The sequence below is a fragment of the Homarus americanus genome, unplaced genomic scaffold (genome assembly GCF_018991925.1).
Source record: "Homarus americanus isolate GMGI-L3 unplaced genomic scaffold, GMGI_Hamer_2.0 scaffold23793, whole genome shotgun sequence".
Classification (NCBI taxonomy): domain Eukaryota; kingdom Metazoa; phylum Arthropoda; class Malacostraca; order Decapoda; family Nephropidae; genus Homarus; species Homarus americanus.
Window position 1 is genome coordinate 27,501 of NW_024711940.1, and position 18,866 is coordinate 46,366.

General features: G+C 46.2%; 1 protein-coding gene across 1 annotated transcript in view; it reads left to right on the plus strand.

Moving 5' to 3' along the window:
- LOC121859037 (extensin-3-like) overlaps positions 1 to 5,537 on the plus strand; it is a 15,932-nt gene extending 10,395 nt beyond the window's left edge. The window contains exons 2-3 of the mRNA XM_042355701.1: positions 2,363 to 3,048; positions 5,520 to 5,537. Coding sequence (XP_042211635.1) covers positions 2,363 to 3,048; positions 5,520 to 5,537 — 704 coding nt within the window. The remainder of the gene's footprint in view (positions 1 to 2,362; positions 3,049 to 5,519) is intronic.
- The last annotated feature ends 13,329 nt before the right edge of the window (positions 5,538 to 18,866 follow it).

Genomic DNA, 18,866 nt, shown 5'->3' on the forward strand with positions numbered 1-18,866 from the left:
CAGTCTCCCTCACCCCCAGTCTCCCTCACCTAGCCTCCCTCACCTTCAGCCTCCCTCACCCCCAGCCTCCCTCACCCCCCAGCCTCCCTCCCCTAGCCTCCTCACCCCAGTCTCCCTCACCCCCCAGCCTTCCTCACCCCCAGCCTCCCTCACCCCCCAGCCTCCCTCACCCCAGCCTTCCTCACCCCCAGCCTCCCTCACCCCCAGCCTCCCTCACCCCCAGCCTCCCTCCCACCCCTAGCCTCCCCTCACCCCCCAGTCTCCCTCACCCCTAGCCTCCCTCCCACCCCCAGTCTCCCTCACCCCAGCCTTCCTCACCCCCAGTCTCCCTCACCCCCAGCCTCCTCGCTCCCAGCCTCCCTCACCCCAGTCTCCCTCACCCCCTAGCCTTCCTCACCCCCAGTCTCTCCCTCACCCCCCAGCCTCCTCACCCCCCAGCCTCCCTCTCACCCCAGTCTCCCTCACCCCCAGCCTTCCTCCACCCCAGTCTCCCTCACCCCCCAGTCTCCCTCACCCCCCAGTCTCCCTCACCCCCAGTCTCCCTCACCCCCAGCCTCCCTCACCCCCAGTCTCCCTCACCCCCAGTCTCCCTCACCCCAGCCTCCCCTCCCCCCAGCCTCCCTCACCCCCAGTCTCCCTCACCCCCCAGCCTCCCTCACCCCCAGTCTCCCTCACCCCCCCAGTCTCCCTCACCCCCAGTCTCCCCCCACCCCAGCCTCCCTCACCCCCAGTCTTCCTCACCCCCAGTCCCTCACCCCCAGCCTCCCTCACCCCCCAGCCTCCCTCACCCCAGTCTCCCTCACCCCCAGCTCCCTCACCCCCCAGTCTCCCTCACCCCCCAGTCTCCCTCACCCCCCCAGTCTCCCTCACCCCCAGCCTCCCTCACCCCTAGCCTCCCTCTCACCCCCAGCCTCCCTCACCCCCAGTCTCCCTCACCCCAGCCCTCACCCCAGTCTCCTCACCCCAGCCTTCCTCACCCCCAGTCTCCCTCACCCCCAGCCTCCCTCGCTCCCAGCCTCCCTCACCCCCAGTCTCCCTCACCCCTAGCCTTCCTCACCCCCAGTCTCCTCACCCCCAGCCTCCCCTCCCCCAGCCTTCCTCACCCCCAGTCTCCCTCACCCCTTAGCCTCCCTCACCCCCCAGCCTTCCTCACCCCAGCCTCCCTCACCCCAGTCTCCCTCACCCCTAGCCTCCCTCACCCCAGTCTCCCTCACCCCTTCCTCACCCCCAGTCTCCCTCACCCCTAGCCTCCCTCACCTCCCAGCCTCCCTCACTCCCAGCCTCCCTCACCCCAGTCTCCCTCACCCCCAGTCTCCCTCACCCCTAGCCTTCCTCACCCCAGTCTCCCTCACCCCCAGCCTTCCTCACCCCCCAGTCTCCCTCACCCCTAGCCTCCTCACCCCCAGCCTCCCTCCTCCCAGCCTCCCTCACCCCAGTCTCCCTCACCCCAGTCTCCCTCACCCCCAGTCTCCCTCACCCCCCCAGTCTCCCTCACCCCAGCCTTCCTCACCCCCCCAGTCTCCCTCACCCCCCAGCCTCCCTCACTCCCAGCCCTCACCCCCAGCCTCCCTCCACCCCCAGTCTCCTCACCCCCAGTCTCCTCACCCCAGCCTCCCTCACCCCCAGTCTCCCTCACCCCCAGTCTCCCTCACCCCTAGCCTCCTCTCACCCCAGTCTCCCTCACCCCAGTCTCTTCCCCAGTCTCCCTCACCCCCAGCCTCCCTCACCCCCAGCCTCCCTCACCCCAGCCTCCCTCACCCCCAGTCTCCCTCACCCCAGTCTCCCTCACCCCCCAGTCTCCCTCACCCCCAGCCTCCCTCACCCCCAGTCTCCCTCACCCCAGCCTCCTCACCCCAGTCTCCTCCCCAGCCTCCCTCACCCCCAGCCTCCCTCACCCCCAGCCTCCCCTCCTCCCAGCCTCCCTCACCCCCCAGTCTCCTCACCCCCAGTCTCCCTCCTCCCAGCCTCCCTCCTCCCAGCCTCCTCTCCCCCAGCCTCCCCTCACCCCCCAGTCTCCCTCACCCCCAGTCTCCCTCACCCCCCAGCCTCCTTCACCCCCAGCCTCCTTCACCCCAGCCTCCCTCCTCCCCCCAGCCTCCCTCACCCCCAGCCTCCCTCACTCCCAGCCTCCTTCACCCCCAGCCTCCCTCACTCCCAGCCTCCCTCACCCCAGCCTCCCTCACTCCCCCAGCCTCCCCTCACCCCCAGCCTCCCCTCACCACGAGCCTCCCCTCACCCCCCAGTCTCCCTCACCCCAGCCTCCCTCACCCCCAGCCACCACAAACCACAGTGCCACAAACCCTACAGACCACCACAGACCCTACAATTGCCGTTGAAACCTACAATTGCCACAAACACACAGAGCCACCACAGAGCCACCACAGTGCCGTTACAGAGCCACCACAGAGCCTACAGTGCCGTTACAGAGCCACCACAGTGCCACACAGAGCCACCACAGAGCCACCACAGTGCCGCCACAGTGCCGTCACAAAGCACCACAGAGCCACCACAGAGCCACCACAGTGCCACCACAGTGCCACAGACCACCACAGAGCCACCACAGAGCCGCCACAGACCACCACAGTGCCGTTACAAACCACCACAGTGCCGCCACAGAGCCACCACAGAGCCACCACAGAGCACCCACAGTGCCGTTACAGAGCCACCACAGAGCCACCACAGTGCCGTTACAGAGCCACCACAGTGCCACCACAGAGCCACCACAGAGCCACCACAGTGCCGCCACAGTTACTGCCACAGAGCCACCACAGTGTTCACAAAACCACACCACAGAGCCACCACAGTGCCGCACAGAGCCACCACAGTGCCGTCACAAAGCCACCACAGAGCCACCACAGTGCCACAGTGCCGCCACAGAGCACCAGTGCCGTCACAGAGCCACCACAGTGCCGTCACAAAGCCACCACAGAGCCACCACAGTGCCACCACAGTGCAGAGCCACCACAGAGCCACCACAGTGCCGTCACAGAGCCACCACAGAGCCACCACAGAGCCACCACAGGACCTACAGAGCCACCACAGAGCCAGGCAATCACACAACTTCTCACACATTCCCCTCGTCGTGTCGTCAACACCAACATTTTTTGGCGCCCATTTTTGCTGTATTATGTTTATTATTCCGTAATGTTTACGATGTTTCCACCGTGTCTCCGCTGATTACTAAACATTGTCGGGCTCGGGAATGGCGCCCAATAACACTCAATGGAATGTTTAATTCATCTTGCCAATGTACGCCCCAGAAAAATGTTTATATATTTCTAAAAATGGCCAATTGGCAACTCCGGGTGGTGAGAGCCCAAGCAGATTTTAATATAATTAAATATTCGGAGGAGGAAGGTGTTATGCCACGGGTGTCGTTATGGTGGAGAGTCGTGGTGTTGTGGTGGTGGTGGTGGCCCCTAGGACGGTGTGGTGGTGGAGGCGGTGACCTTGGTGGACGGAGGTCAGCTGCTGGCGGTCACCATGGTATTACCTTGACTAATGGTCCACGGTTATGTGATTGTGGTTGTGGAGGTGTTGTGGTTGTGGTTGTGGAGGTGTTGTGGAGGTGTTGTGGTGTGTGTGTTGTGTTGTAGAGTGTTGTGGTTGTGGAGGTGTTGTGGTTTAGAGTTGTTGTGGTTGTTGAGATGTTGTGGTTGTAGAGTTGTTGTGGTTGTTGAGATGTTTGTTGTGGTTGTGAAGGTGTTGTGGTTGCGGAGGTGTTGTGGTTGTGGAGGTGTTGTGATTGTAGAGTTGTTGTGGTTGTAGAGTTGTTGTGGTTGTTGAGATGTTAGTTGTGGTTGTGGAGGTGTTGTGGTTGTGAAGGTGTTGTGGTTGTAGAGTTGTTGTGGTTGTAGAGTTGTTGTGGTTGTAGAGTTGTTGTTGTTGTTGAGATGTTTGTTGTGGTTGTGAAGGTGTTGTGGTTCGGGTGTTGTGGTTGTGTTGTGGAGGTGTTAGTTGTGGTTGTAGAGTTGTTGTGGTTGTAGAGATGTTAGTTGTGGAGATGTTGGTTGTGGTTGTAGAGGTTGTTGTGGTTGTAGAGATGTTAGTTGTGGAGATGGTTGTGGTTGTGGAGGTGTTGTGGTTATAGAGATGTTGGTTGTGGAGATGTTGGTTGTGGTTGTGGAGGTGTTGTGGTTGTAGTGTTGTTGTGGTTGTTGAGATGTTAGTTGTGGTTGTGGAGGTGTTGTGGAGTTTGGTTGTTGAGATGTTAGTTGTGGTTGTGGAGGTGTTGTGGAGGTGTTGTGGTTGTGGAGTGTTGTGGTTGTAGAGTTGTTGTGGTTGTAGAGTTGTTGGTTGTGGAGATGTTGGTTGTGGTTGTGGAGGTGTTGTGGTGTGGAGTTGTGGTTGAGATGTTAGTTGTGGTTGTGGAGGTGTTGGTGTAGTTGTTGTGGTGTGAGGTGTTGTGGTTGTGGGTTGTGGTTGTTGAGATGTTAGTTGTGGTTGTGGAGGTGTTGTGGTTGTAGAGTTGTTGTGGTTGTGGGTGTTGTGGTTGTAGAGTTGTTGTGGTTGTGAGTGTTGTGGTTGTGGGTTGTGGTTGTTGAGATGTTGGTTGTGGTTGTGGAGGTGTTGTGGTTGTAGAGTTGTTGTGGTTGTGGAGGTGTTGTGGTTGTGGAGATGTTGTGGTTGTGGTTGTTGTGGTTGTAGTGTTGTTGTGGTTGTTGAGATGTTAGTTGTGGTTGTGGAGTGTTGTGGTTGTGGAGATGTTAGTTGTGGTTGTAGAGTTGTTGTGGTTGTAGAGATGTTAGTTGTGGAGATGTTGGTTGTGGTTGTGGAGGTGTTGTGGTGTAGAGATGTTAGTTGTGGAGATGTTAGTTGTGGTTGTGGAGGTGTTGTGGTTGTAGAGTTGTGGTTGTGGAGGTGTTGTGGTTGTAGTGTTGTGGTTGTTGAGATGTTAGTTGTGGTTGTGGAGGTGTTGTGGTTGTAGAGTTGTGGTTGTTGAGATGTTAGTTGTGGTTGTGGAGGTGTTGTGGTTGAGAGAGTTGTGGTTGTGGAGTGTTGTGGTTGTAGTGTTGTGGTTGTTGAGATGTTAGTTGTGGTTGTGGAGGTGTTGTGGTTGTAGAGTTGTGGTTGTTGGGATGTTAGTTGTGGTTGTGGAGGTGTTGTGGTTGTAAGTTGTTGTGGTTGTGGAGGTGTTGTGGTTGTGGAGGTGTTGTGGTTGTAGAGTTGTTGTGGTTGTAGAGTTGTTGTGGTTGTGGAGGTGTTGTGGTTGTTGAGATGTTAGTTGTGGAGGTGTTGTGGTTGTGGAGGTGTTGTGGTTGTGGTTGTTGAAATGTTGTGTTTTGATTATGGTTGTATTAAGAGACTGGTAGCTTGATGTGGTTGTAATTTTAGTATTACTGGTTGCGATGCTAATTGTGGTTGTTGTGAGTTATGATAGTGGTGATGGATGATGAAGATTGTGGTGCTATTGGTGTATAAGTAACGTATTGTGTGTGTGTTTCATATACATTCAGTGATATACAACACAGAAATAAGAAGCATTTTTATGTACTAATACTGATTTTCTATTTTTACAGGTATGTGTGTGGGCGTAAATCTTGCTGACTCATCATGACTCTTCAAGTTTGCGGTGAGTTGGTTATTATTATTATTAACATTATTATTATTATTATTATTATTATTATTATTATTATTATTATTATTATTATTATTATTATTACTATTATTAACAGTTGTGGTTATGATAATTTTGTTGGATGTCAAAAAAAATGAATTTGGGAATTTATATTATTAATTAAGCGCCATATTGACGCCACTGTGTTATGAACTGTACACCACTGTCTAGTCTTCACAATAGGTTAGTTTAGTTTACACCACTGGCTAGTTTATACCACTGGCTGGTTTACATTACTGGCTAGTTTACACCACTGGCTAGTTTACATAAAAGATTAGTTTACAACGCTGGCTAGTTTATACCACTGGCTAGTTTACACCACTGGCTAGTTTACACCATAATAGATTACATTACTGGCTAGTTTACACCACCGGCTAGTTTACACCTCTGGTTAGTTTACACCACTGGCTTTCTGTCTTCCACGTCAACTTTCTCTGTCTGTCATAAACATATTTTTCTGTCGTATTCTTCCCGTCACCGTCTCTTTCTCTTACTTTCTCCACCTTTTACTTATACTTTTACTTTGATATGTATTGTAAAGTTCTACAAGTAACTTTCACTCTCACTTATGGATACACTTAATCGAAAGTCAGTCTCACTTTCCCTTTAATCACTCAGTCTTTCACTAAGACTCATATTTGATTGTTTTGACGCACTCAGTTTTACTTTCACTTTATCTCTAGTAATCAATTCTCACTTTCACAATTTTATTTTCTCTGTCTGTAACGACAATATTGCTTTCTTTTTTACTTTCTTTTTTCAGTGACGTTTGATTTTAAGTGCATTAATTTTCTTTTTTGCTTCACTTTCCTTTATTTTGACTTTAACCATTACTTTCATTCTGACCTTAATTTTAATTTAATTTTAGGTTGTAACTTACTGTAGCTTTCAATTTATCTTTCACTTTTACTTTCATTTTTCCTCAACTTTCATATTAACTTTCACTATCATTTCGTATTTAATATTTCCTATAAATTTGACTTTCACTCCTTCAATTTTACTTTCACCGATATCTTTAATCATAAATTTTCTTTAGAATTCAATTTCAATCCTACTTTCACTTCTTCCATCATATTTTAACTCTCACTTTGATTTTACTTTTAACTTTGACCTTCACTTATAACTTTCACCAAAACTCTCTTAACTTTCACCATAAATTTCTTCAAATTTTTACCATAACGTCCATATATAACTTTCACCATAAAGCATATTTAAAATTTTCGTCATAACTAACTTTCACTTATACTTTCACTATAATTTTCATATATAACATCATCATAATTTTCACTAAAACTTACTTTAGCTTTCATTTATATTTACACTTATAGATTTCACTTCTGATCCCACTTTCAATTACAGTACTTTCACTTTAGATTTCAATTAGACTTTCACTATAGCTCTCACTTAAACTCTCACTGATAACTTTTACTGCTAACTTTCACTTAGACTTTCACTGATAATGTTCACTTAGTTCTCACTTAGACTTTCACTGATAACTCTATACTTTCACTTAAATTTTCACTTACACTTTCATTGATAACTTCCACATATAGCTTTTACATAAATTTTCACTAATAACTTTCACTTTAGTTCTCACAGATAACTTACACTTCACTTAGGCTTTTACTTTAGCTTTCTCTGATAACTTTCACTTAGACTTTCACTGATAACTTTCACTTCGACTTTCACTGATAACTTTCACTTCGACTTTCACTGATAACTTTCACTTCGACTTTCACTTAGACTTTCACTTAGACTTTCACTAATAACTTTCACTTTAGCTTTCACTTGTACATTCACTTCACACTCATCTCCCTGGCGATCATTTTCACTTTCTTGGCTTTCACCGTGAGTTTGGGTGGTGGTGGTGGACGGGCCCACACAAAGAGTATTGGAACAGTCAGCAGTGCCACCACCAGCATCATGAATATTCCTCCCATTAGTATTCTGAGTCTGCTGCTGTCTGCTGTTGCTCCTGCTGCTAGTGGTGGTGTCTGCTATTGCTGCTGATGATGCTATTGGGACTGTCTGCTGCTAGTGGTGGTGTCTGCTATTGCTGCTGATGATGCTATTGGGACTGTCTGCTGCTAGTGGTGGTGTCTGCTATTGCTGCTGATGATGCTATTGGGACTGTCTGCTGCTAGTGGTGGTGTCTGCTATTGCTGATGATGCTATTGAGACTGTCTGCTGCTAGTGGTGGTGTCTGCTATTACTGCTGATGATGCTTCTGTGCTAGTGGTGGTGTCTGCTATTGCTGCTGATGATGTATTGGGACTGTCTGCTGCTGTGGTGTTCTGCTATTGCTGTGATGATTGGGACTGTCTGCGTAGTGGTGGTGTCTCTATTGCTGTGATGATGCTATTGGACTGTCTGCTGCTAGTGGTGTGTCTGCTATTGCTGCTGATGATGATATTGGGACTGTCTGCTGCTAGTGGTGGTGTCTGCTATGCTGCTGCTGCTGTCATCTGAAGAATCTCCACCCCAGCTTAATTCACCTAAGATTAACTAACCTAACCTAACCTCATTTTACCTAACCTAACTAACCTAACCTAACCAACCACAACCCCCCTCAATAGCATTAGGGTTGGTTAAGCTTTAGCTGAATTGAGGTTGAGGCGGAGATTTTCGTTGTCTGCTGTCTGCCGCCCCCTTGATCTGCTGTTGTCTGTTCTGCTGTACCGGGGAAAGAAGGTATTTGGAGGAGACGAAGCAAGAAAAGAAAAGAGAGAGAGAGTAATAAAAGAGGATGAAAGAAAAAAGAGAGGGAGAAAATAAGGAAAAAGAGAGGAAGAGAGAGGGGGTTGAAGAGTAATGGATGGCCAAACAAGACAGAAAAAAGGAAGAGAAAGGAACGGACTTGGGGAGGAAGAAGAAAGGAGAGATAGAAAGAACGGAGAAGAGAGTGAGGAGAAGGGAAGCGGGAGAGAGTTATTGAGAAGCATAAGAGATAAAGAGATAGAGAGAAAGAGAGAAACAGTGAGAGAAAGAGAAACAGTGAGAGAAAGAGAAACAGTGAGAGAAAGAGAAAACAGTGAGAGAAAAGAGAAACAGTGAGAGAAAGAACAGTGAGAGAAAGAGAAGTGAGAAGAAAACAGTGAGAGAAAGAGAAACAGTGAGAGAAAAGAGAAACAGTGAGAGAAAGAGAAAAACAGTGAGAGAAAAGAAAACAGTGAGAGAAAAGAGAAACAGTGAGAGAAACAGTGAGAGAGAGAAAACAGTGAAGAAGGAAAACAGTGAGAAGAAGAAACAGTGAGAGAAAGAGAGAGAGAAACAGTGAGAAAGAGAAAACAGTGAGAAAGAGAAACAGTGAGAGAAAAGAAGAAACAGTGAGAAAGGAAAGCAGTGAGAAAGAGAAACAGTGAGAAAGTGAGAAACAGTGAGAAAGAGAGAAAACAGTGAGAAAGAAAAACAGTGAGAGAAGAAGAAACAGTGAGAGAAAGAGAGAAACAGTGAGAAAGGAAACAGTGAGAGAAAAGAGAGAGAAACAGTGAGAGAAAGAGAAACAGTGAGAGAAAGAGAGAAACAGTGAGAGAAAGAGAGAAACAGTGAGAGAAAGAGAAACAGTGAGAGAGAGAAACAGTGAGAGAAAGTGAGAAACAGTGAGAAGAAGAGAAACAGTGAGAGAAACAGTGAGAGAAAGTGAAACAGTGAGAAAGAGAGAAACAGTGAGAGAGAGAGAAACAGTGAGAGAAAGAGAAATTACGAATAAGGAAAGAAGAGGAGAGAGATGAAGGAGGAGAATGGACACACACACACACACACACACACACACACAAACAAACAAACAAACGAATACTACAAAATAACACCCAAATAATAATAATAATAATAATAATAATAATAATAATATAGTAAAAAAAAAACGTACATTCCACTATTCGAAATTACAAAAAAATTAAATAAATAAAATAAAAAAAATATATCCCTTCATTTTTTTTTGTTCACTGAAAATCCACATTAATGAATAAACTTTTAGATATATATAATTTTTTTTAGGTCCGCGAAATACTGTATACTGGCAATAGAATTTGACCGAAAGACGAGAAATACTGTATATGAACGAGCCAGTGTGTGTGTGTGTGTGTGTGGCCCGGAGGAGAGGTGGGGAGGGGGGGGGAGGGGAAGGGTTGAAGGAGGGGGGGGATGGGGTGTTGTTGTGTTGGTGTGGTCATTAATTGGGGCTGGTGGATGGTGGTAGGGGGTGATGGATGATGGTAAAGAGTGGTTGAGGAGTTGTGGTAGTGGATAGTGGTTGGTGGTGGTGGATGGTTGGTAAGGGGTGGTGGATTGTGGTAAGGGGTGGTGGATTGTGGTAGGGGGTGGTGGATGGTGGTAGGCGGTGGTTAGGGGGAGAAAATCGGAGTTTGTTGTAATAGGTGGTTGGATGGATATGGGGATCTGGTCATTAGTGTGGTGGTTGATGATAGTGGTGGTTAGTGGCTTTTGGGGTGGTGGTTGTGGCTGTGGTGGTGGAAGTAGGTTGTGTGGTGGTAGGAGGAGGAGATTGTATGTTACCTGTTACCTACAGCGATTGTGGTAGTTGTGGTAGTTTAATACTTTGAACAGGTAATACTTTAAACAGGTAATACTTTAAACAGGTAATACTTTAAACAGGTAATACTTTAAACAGGTAATACTTTAAACAGGTAATACTTTAAACAGGTAATACTGTAAACAAGTAATACTTTAAACAGGTAATACTTTAAACAGTTAATACTTCAAACAGGGAATACTTTAAACAGGTAATACTTTAAACAGGTAATACTTTAAACAGGTAATACTTTAAACAGGTAATACTTTAAACAGGTAATACATTAAACTGGTAATACTTTAAACAGGTAATACTTTAAACAGGTAATACTTTAAACAGGTAATACTTTAAACAGGTAATACTTTAAACAGGTAATACTTTAAACTGGTAATACTGTAAACAAGTAATACTTTAAACAGGTAATACTTTAAACAGGTAATACTTTAAACAGGTAATACTTTAAACAGGTAATACTGTAAACAGGTAATACTTTAAACAGGTAATACTTTAAACAGGTAATACATTAAACTGGTAATACTTTAAACAGGTAATACTTTAAACAGGTAATACTTTAAACAGGTAATACTTTAAACAGGTAATACTTTAAACAGGTAATACTGTAAACAGGTAATACTTTAAACAGGTAATACATTAAACTGGTAATACTTTAAACAGGTAATACTTTAAACAGGTAATACTTTAAACAGGTAATACTTTAAACAGGTAATATTGTAAACAGGTAATACTGTAAACAGGTAATACTTTAAACAGGTAATACATTAAACAGGTAATACTTTAAACAGGTAATACTTTAAACAGGTAATACATTAAACTGGTAATACTTTAAACAGGTAATACTTTAAACAGGTAATACTTTAAACAGGTAATACTTTAAACAGGTAATACTTTAAACAGGTAATACTGTAAACAGGTAATACTGTAAACAGGTAATACTGTAAACAGGTAATACATTAAACTGGTAATACTGTAAACAGGTAATACTGTAAACAGGTAATACATTAAACTGGTAATACTTTAAACAGGTAATATTGTAAACAGGTAATACTGTAAACAGGTAATACTTTAAACAGGTAATACTTTAAACAGGTAATACTTTAAACAGGTAATACATTAAACTGGTAATACTTTAAACAGGTAATACTTTAAACAGGTAATACTTTAAAATGAGATATTTTAATGTACTTAAACAGGTAATACTTACAGGTTTTACTGTAAACAGGTAATATTTAAACAGGTAATACATTGTACAGGTATTACTTAAACAGGTAATACTTTAAACAGGAATACTTTAACAGGTAATACATTAAACAGGTAATACTTTAAACAGGTAATACTTTTAAACACGTAATACTGTAAACAGGTAATATTTTAAACAGGTAATACTTTAAACAGGTAATATTTAAATAGTAATATTTTAAATAGGTTTTACTAAACAGGTACAGCAGTAATACATTAAATAGGTAATACTTAAGTAGTAATAAACAGGTAATACTGTAAACAGGTAAATTAAGTAGGTAATACTTTTAAACAGGTAATACTTTAAACAGGTTTTACTGTAAACAGGTAATACTTTAAACAGGTAATACTTAAACAGGTTATACTTAAACAGGTAATACTTTTAAATGTAATTAAATAATATTTTAAAAATACTTTAAACAGGTAATACTAAAGGTAATATTTCAAACAGGTAATACTTAAACAGGTAATACTTTAAACAGGTAATACTTTTAAACAGGTAATACTTTAAACAGGTAATACTTAAACAGGTAATACTGTAAACAGGTAATATTATACTTTAAACAGGTAATACTTAAATAGTTTTACTTAAACAGGTAATACTTTTAAACAAGTAATGGTCACTATGGTTTCTTAAACAGGTAATACTTAAACAGGTAATACTTAAACAGGTAATACATTAAACAGGTAATACATTAAACAGGTAATACTTTAAACAGGTAATACTTTAACACGTAATACTGTAAACAGGTAATATTTTAAACAGGTAATACTTTTAAACAGGTAATACTTAAACAGGTATACTTTTTTTTAAATGGTAATACTTAAACAGGTAATACTTAAACAGGTAATTTAACAGGTAATATTTGGTAATACTGGTTTTTAATAATACTTAAGTAATTTTAAACAGGTAATACTTAAACAGGTATTACTTTTAAACTGGTAATACTTTAAGGTTTTAAACTGGTAATACTTTTAAACAGGTAATACTTTTAAACAGGTACTTCTTAAACAGGTATATTTTTTCAGTAATACTTTTAAACAGGTATTACTTTAAACAGAGGTAATACTTTAAACAGGTAACTATAAGTAATACTTAAACTGGTAATACTTTAAACAGGTAATATTTAAACAGGTAATACTTAAACAGGTAATACTTGAATGGTGGTAATACTTTTAAACAGGTAATACTTTAAACAGGTAATACTTTTAAACAGGTAATATTTAAACAGGTAATATTTTAACAGGTATTTTTAAACAGGTAATACTTTAAACAGGTATTTTTAAACGGTAATACTTTTAAACAGGTATTTTTAAACAGGTAATACTTTAAACAGGTAATAATATACTTAAACAGGTAATACTTTAAACAGGTAATATGTTAAACAGGTAATACTTTTAAACAGGTAATACTTTAACAGGTATTAACAGGTAATATTGTAAACAGGTAATACTTTAAACAGGTAATACTTTAAACAGGTAATACCTTAAACAGGTAATACTTGAACAGGTAATACTTGAACAGGTAATACTTTAAACAGGTAATACTTTAAACAGGTAATACTTTTAAATCATTGGTAATACTTTAAACAGGTAATACTTAACAGGTAATACTTTAAACAGGTTATTTTAAACAGGTAATACTTTTAAAGAATACTAAACAGGTAATACTTAAACAGGTAATATTTTAAAGAGATAAAATTTAAACAGGTAATATTTTGAACAGGTAATACTTTAAACAGGTAATACTTTAAACAGGTAATACTTTAAACAGGTAATACTTTAAACAGGTAATATTTTAAAGAGATAAAATTTAAACAGGTAATATTTTGAACAGGTAATACTTTAAACAGGTAATACTTTAAACAGGTAATACTTTAAACAGGTAATACTTTAAACAGGTAATACTTTAAACAGGTAATACTTTAAACAGGTAATACTTTAAAGAGATAAAATTAATGATATTTTTAAGGGAGTGGAAATATTGTTGTAAGCGATCCTTCTTTGTGTGTGTGTGTGTGTGTGTGTGTGTGCCTCGCCAATGTAGGGAGGAGGTAAAGGAGGAGGAGGGGGAGGGGGGGTTGGAGGGAGGGAGGGGACTGGAGACAACCTCATTTCCTTCTTCAGTTTGGACAAGAAGAGAGAGTTTCTCAGCCAGGCCGTCTACCTCCCTTATTACATCATGCTGTGGTGTGAGGAGATGGTGCTGTGTGGTGAGGAGATGGTGCTGTGGTGAGGAGATGGGTGGTGAGGAGATGGTGCTGTGGTGAGGAGATGGTGCTATGGTGAGGAGATGGTGCTGTGGTGAGGAGATGGTGCTGTGGTGAGGAGATGGTGGTGGTGCTATGTGAGGAGAGATGGTGGTGGTGCTGTGGTGAGGAGATGGTGCTGTGGTGGAGGAGATGTGTGGGGTGAGGAGATGGTGCTGTGGGTGAGGAGATGGTGGTGGGAGGTGGTGAGGAGATGGTGGTGGTGGGTGAGGTGGTGAGGAGATGGTGGTGGTGGAGGAGATGGTGGATGGAGGGTGGTGGGGGTGTGGTGGGAGATGGTGGTGCTGTGGTGAGGAGATGGTGGTGTGGTGAGGTGGTGAGGAGATGGTGGTGTGAGGAGATGGTGGTGGATGGTGAGGATGGGGTGGAGGTGGTGAGGAGATGGTGGTGGTGAGGAGAGGTGGTGGGGCTGGGTGAGGATGGGGGGTGTTGTGAGGGGATGTGGTGGTGGTGAGGTGGTGGAGGAGATGGTGGTGGGAGGAGATGGTGGTGTGAGGAGGATGGGTGTGCTGTGGTGAGGAGATGGTGGTGGTGCTGTGGGAGGAGTTGGTGGTGGTGCTGTGGGGAGTTGGTGGTGGTGCTGTGGGTGGAGAGATGGTGGTGGTGCTGTGGTGGGAGGAGATGGTGGTGGTGCTGTGGTGAGAGTTGGTGGTGGTGCTGTGGTGAGGAGTTGTGGTGGTGCTGTGGTGAGGAGTTGGTGGTGGTGCTGTGGTGAGGAGAGGTGGTGCTGTGGGTGAGGAGATGGTGGTGGTGCTGTGGTGAGGAGATGGTGGTGGTGCTGTGGTGGAGGAGATGGTGGTGGTGCTGTGGGGTGAGGAGTGGTGGTGGTGCTGTGGTGAGGAGATGGTGGTGGTGCTGTGGGAGGAGATGGTGGTGCTGTGGTGAGAGATGGTGTGTTGGAGATGGTGTGGTGAGGAGATGGTGGTGGTGGCGTGTGGTGAGGAGATGGTGGTGGTGCTGTGGAGGAGATGGTGGTTGGAGGATGGTGGGTGCTGTGGTGGAGGATGGTGGTGGTGCTGGTGAGGAGATGGTGGTGGAGATGGTGGTGGTGAGGAGATGGTGGTGGTGCTGAGGTGGGGGGGTGGTTGTGGTGAGGAGATGGTGGTGGTGCTGTGGTGAGAGATGGTGGGGGAGGTGTGGTGGAGGAGATGGTGGTGGTGCTGTGGTGAGTAGATGGTGGTGGGCTGTGGTGAGGAGATGGTGGTGGCTGTGGTGAGGAGATGGTGGTGGTGCTGTGGTGAGGAGATAGGTGGTGCTGTGGTGAGGAGATGGTGGTGCTGTGGTGAGGAGTTGGTGGTGGTGGGTGAGGAGATGGTGGTGGTGCTGTGGGTGGAGATGGTGGTGGTGTGCTGTGGTGAGGAGATGGTGGTGGGTGGAGGAGATGGTGGTGGTGCTGTGAGGAGATGGTGCTGTGGGTGAGGAGATGGTGGTGGTGCTGTGGAGAGATGGTGGTGGTGCTGTGGTGAGGAGATGGTGGGTGCTGTGGTGAGGAGATGGTGGTGGTGCTGTGGTGTGAGTAGATGGTGGTGGGGCTGTGGTGAGTAGATGTGTGGTGCTGTGGTGAGGACATGGTGGTGGTGCTGTGGGGAGGGGGTGCGTGTGAGGAGATGGTGGAGGAGATGGTGGTGGTGCTGTGGTGGAGGAGATGGTGGTGGTGCTGCGGTGGGAGATGGTGGTGGTGCTGTGGTGAGGAGATGGTGGTGGTGCTGGGTGAGAGATGGTGCTGTGGTGAGTGAGATGGTGGTGCTGTGGTGAGGAGATGGTGGTGGTGCTGTGGTGAGGAGATGGTGGTGGGCTGTGGAGGAGAGATGGTGGTGGTGCTGTGGTGAGGATGGTGGTGGTGCTGTGGTGAGGAGATGGTGGTGGTGCTGTGGTGAGGAGATGGTGATGGGCTTGGTGAGGAGATGGTGGTGGTGCTGTGGTGAGGAGATGGTGATGGTGCTGGGTGAGGATGGGGCTGTGGTGAGGAGATGGTGGTGGTGCTGTGGTGAGGAGATGGTGTGGTGCTGTGGTGTGAGGAGATGGTGGTGCTGTGGTGAGGAGATGGTGGGGGAGATGGTGGTGGTGCTGTGGTGAGGAGATGGTGGTGGTGCTGTGAGGAGATGGTGATGGTGCTGTGGTGAGGAGGATGGTGGGGGCTGTGGTGAGGAGATGGTGGTGGTGCTGTGGTGAGAGATGGTGGTGGTGCTGTGTGAGGAGATGGTGGTGGTGCTGTGGTGAGAGATGGTGGTGGTGCTGTGGTGAGTAGATGGTGGTGGTTGCTGTGGTGAGGAGATGGTTGTGGTGCTGTGGTGGAGACTGGGGTGATGATTGGTGAGTGGATGGTGGTTGGTGCTGTGGTGGAGTGGATGGTGGTGGTGCTGTGGTGAGGGACAGGTGGTGGTGCTGTGGTGGGGAATTGGTGGTGCTGTGGTGAGGATGGTGGTGGTGCTGTGGTGGGGAGATGGTGTGGTGCTGTGGTGGGGATGGTGGTGGTGCTGTGGTGAGGAGATGGTGGTGGTGCTGTGGTGAGGGATGGTGGTGGTGCTGTGGTGGGGGATGGTGGTGGTGCTGTGGTGGGGATGGTGATGGTGCTGTGGTGAGGGAGATGGTGGTGGTGCTGTGGTGGGGATGGTGGTGGTGCTGTGGTGGGGAGATGGGTGGCTGTGGTGAGGAGATGGTGTGGTGCTGTGGTGAGGAGATGGTGTGGTGCTGTGGTGGGAGATGGTGGTGGTGCTGTGGCATAACTGTGATGGTGCTGTTTTATCGCTGTGTTTATGCTGTCTGGCTCACCCGTCGATGCTGTGCTGTGCCCCCTGTGAGACGCTGTGTTTAGTGTGCTGTGGACAGACCCACCACAGCATACAGTGTGTTATAACCCTCAACAACAACAACATTTACTCCGGTTTTGTTTACTTACAACCTTCCACAACCAGAAGCAACCTCAACCAACAACACCAACAACAACTACAATCTCATTACTTGTTTACTTACAACCTTCCACAACCAACAACAACAACAGAACTTTTTCCTCCGTTTATAATCCCTTTCTGTACAACTTTCTCAGACGTCATCAACCACCAACTATGTTATTTGGTTTTGTTTAATTTTTCCTGAAACAAGTAAGTCACATGATCAGGTCAAAGTAACATCAAATTATATTAACATCAACGGTGAAAATAAAACATGGCGTTATTGGAACCGAGAGGAGAGGGAGGGAGGGAGGGGGAGGAGAAAGGGAAGGAGGGCAGAGAGAGAGAGAGGCGGGCAGAGAAAGGGAAAGAGGGTTGGGATGGAGGTTTTGAGGGCAGAGAAGGCGGGAAGAAATGGAGGAACAGGAATGGAAGGAGAGATGGGGGTAGGAAAGGAGAAAGAGAGAGAGAGAGGGGGAGTAGGGAGGTAAGGGAAGGTTGTAGATTTGTTATTGAATTACCAAACTCTTCTGGAAAAAAAATATGAAGACAAAATTGTGTTACGGACGCCATCCAAGTTTCCAACCGGAGGAGGACGATGCAAAAATTCTGACTAATTACTCGATAATCGAATTCCGGCAGACTCGACATTACACGGGAGGCAATAATCGGGGCCGGGACTGATCATAATCCTTCAGCCATTTGAGAAAAACTCCTGAAGGATCTTGAGAATTATATTTTTGGAACACTATGGAACGGGAATATAGGAACCTTCGTCAGGAACCCACGTCTTGAACCCACGGTCTCGTCTTGAACCCACGGCCTCGTCTTGAACCCACGGCCTCGTCTTGAACCCTCGGCCTCGTCTGAAACCCTCGGCCTCGTCTTGAACCCTCGGCCTCGTCTGGAACCCACGGCCTTGTCCTGAACCTGGTCTCGTCTTGAACCCTCGGCCTCGTCAGGAACCCTCGTCTTGAACCAGCCTCGTCTTGAACCATTGGCCTCGTCTTGAACCCTCGGTCTCGTCTTGAACCCTCGGCCTCGTCTGACCCGGCCTCGTCTTGAACCCGGCCTCGTCTTGAACCTGTCTTGAACCCAGGAACCCAGGAACCAGCCTTGAAACCTCGGCGTCTTGGAACCCACGGCCTCCTTGACTACAGTGAAACCTCTAACGGACTCATAGGAGAGGAAAGTCCGTTATTCGAGTCCGTTAGTATATAAATCTCTATTTAACGGACCATAGGAAGTCCGTTATATCGGTCAGTTAGTATATGAAACCTCTATTTAAGACCATAGGGAAAGTCCGTTATATCGAGGTCAGTTAGTATGTGAAATCTCATTAACGGACCATAGGGAGAGGAAAGTCCGTTATATCGAGTCCGTTAGTATATGAAATCTCTATTTAACGGACCATGAGGAGAGGAAAGTCCGTTATATCGAGGGTCAGTTATATGAAACCTCTATTTAGACCATGGAGAGAGAAAGTCCGTTATATCGAGGTCCGTAGTATATGAAATCTCTATTTAACGGACCATAGGAGAGAGGAAAGTCCGTTATATCGAGGGTCCGTTAGTATATGAAACCTCTATTTAACGGACCGGGGAGAGGAAAGTCCGTTATATCGAGGTCGGTTAGTATAAGAAACCTCTATTTAACGGGCCATAGGGAGAGAAAGTCCGTTATATCGAGGGTCAGTTAGTATATGAAACCTCTTTTAACGGGCCATAGGGAGAGAAAGTCCGTTATATCGAGGGTCCGCTATATGTGACACACCTGAGGGGATGATGGCTTTTTATAGCGGACGACCTTCTAATGCTGTGGACAGACAGACAAGCAGGCAGGTAGACAGATGGACAGGTAAACAAATTAGACAGGCAGACACTGGAGGATAGCTAGGATAAGGATAGGTGGATAGGCTGATAAAGGAGAGGAGGAAAGAGGAGAAGAGATAAGAGGAGAGGAAGGAAGAGGAGAAAGGAAAGGGTGGAAAAGGAGAGGGGGAGGAAGAAGAGAGAAGGGATTGGAAGAGGTAAGGGAGAAAGGAGGGAGGGAAGGCAAGGGGGGGGAGGAGGGAAGAGGTGAGGGAGAAAGGAGGGAGAGGAAGGGCAAGGGGGAGGGGAGGGAAGAGGTGAGGGAGAAGGGATGAGAATGGAAGGTAAGGTAGAGGGAAGAAGAGGAGGGAAGAAAGGGGAAAAGATGGGGGTGGGGAATGAAAATGGGGAGTGGGAGGGAGGAAGGAGGGAGGAGAAGGGGGTCAAATAGTCCTGGATGGTCAGGTTTGGTCAGATAACACATTAGTG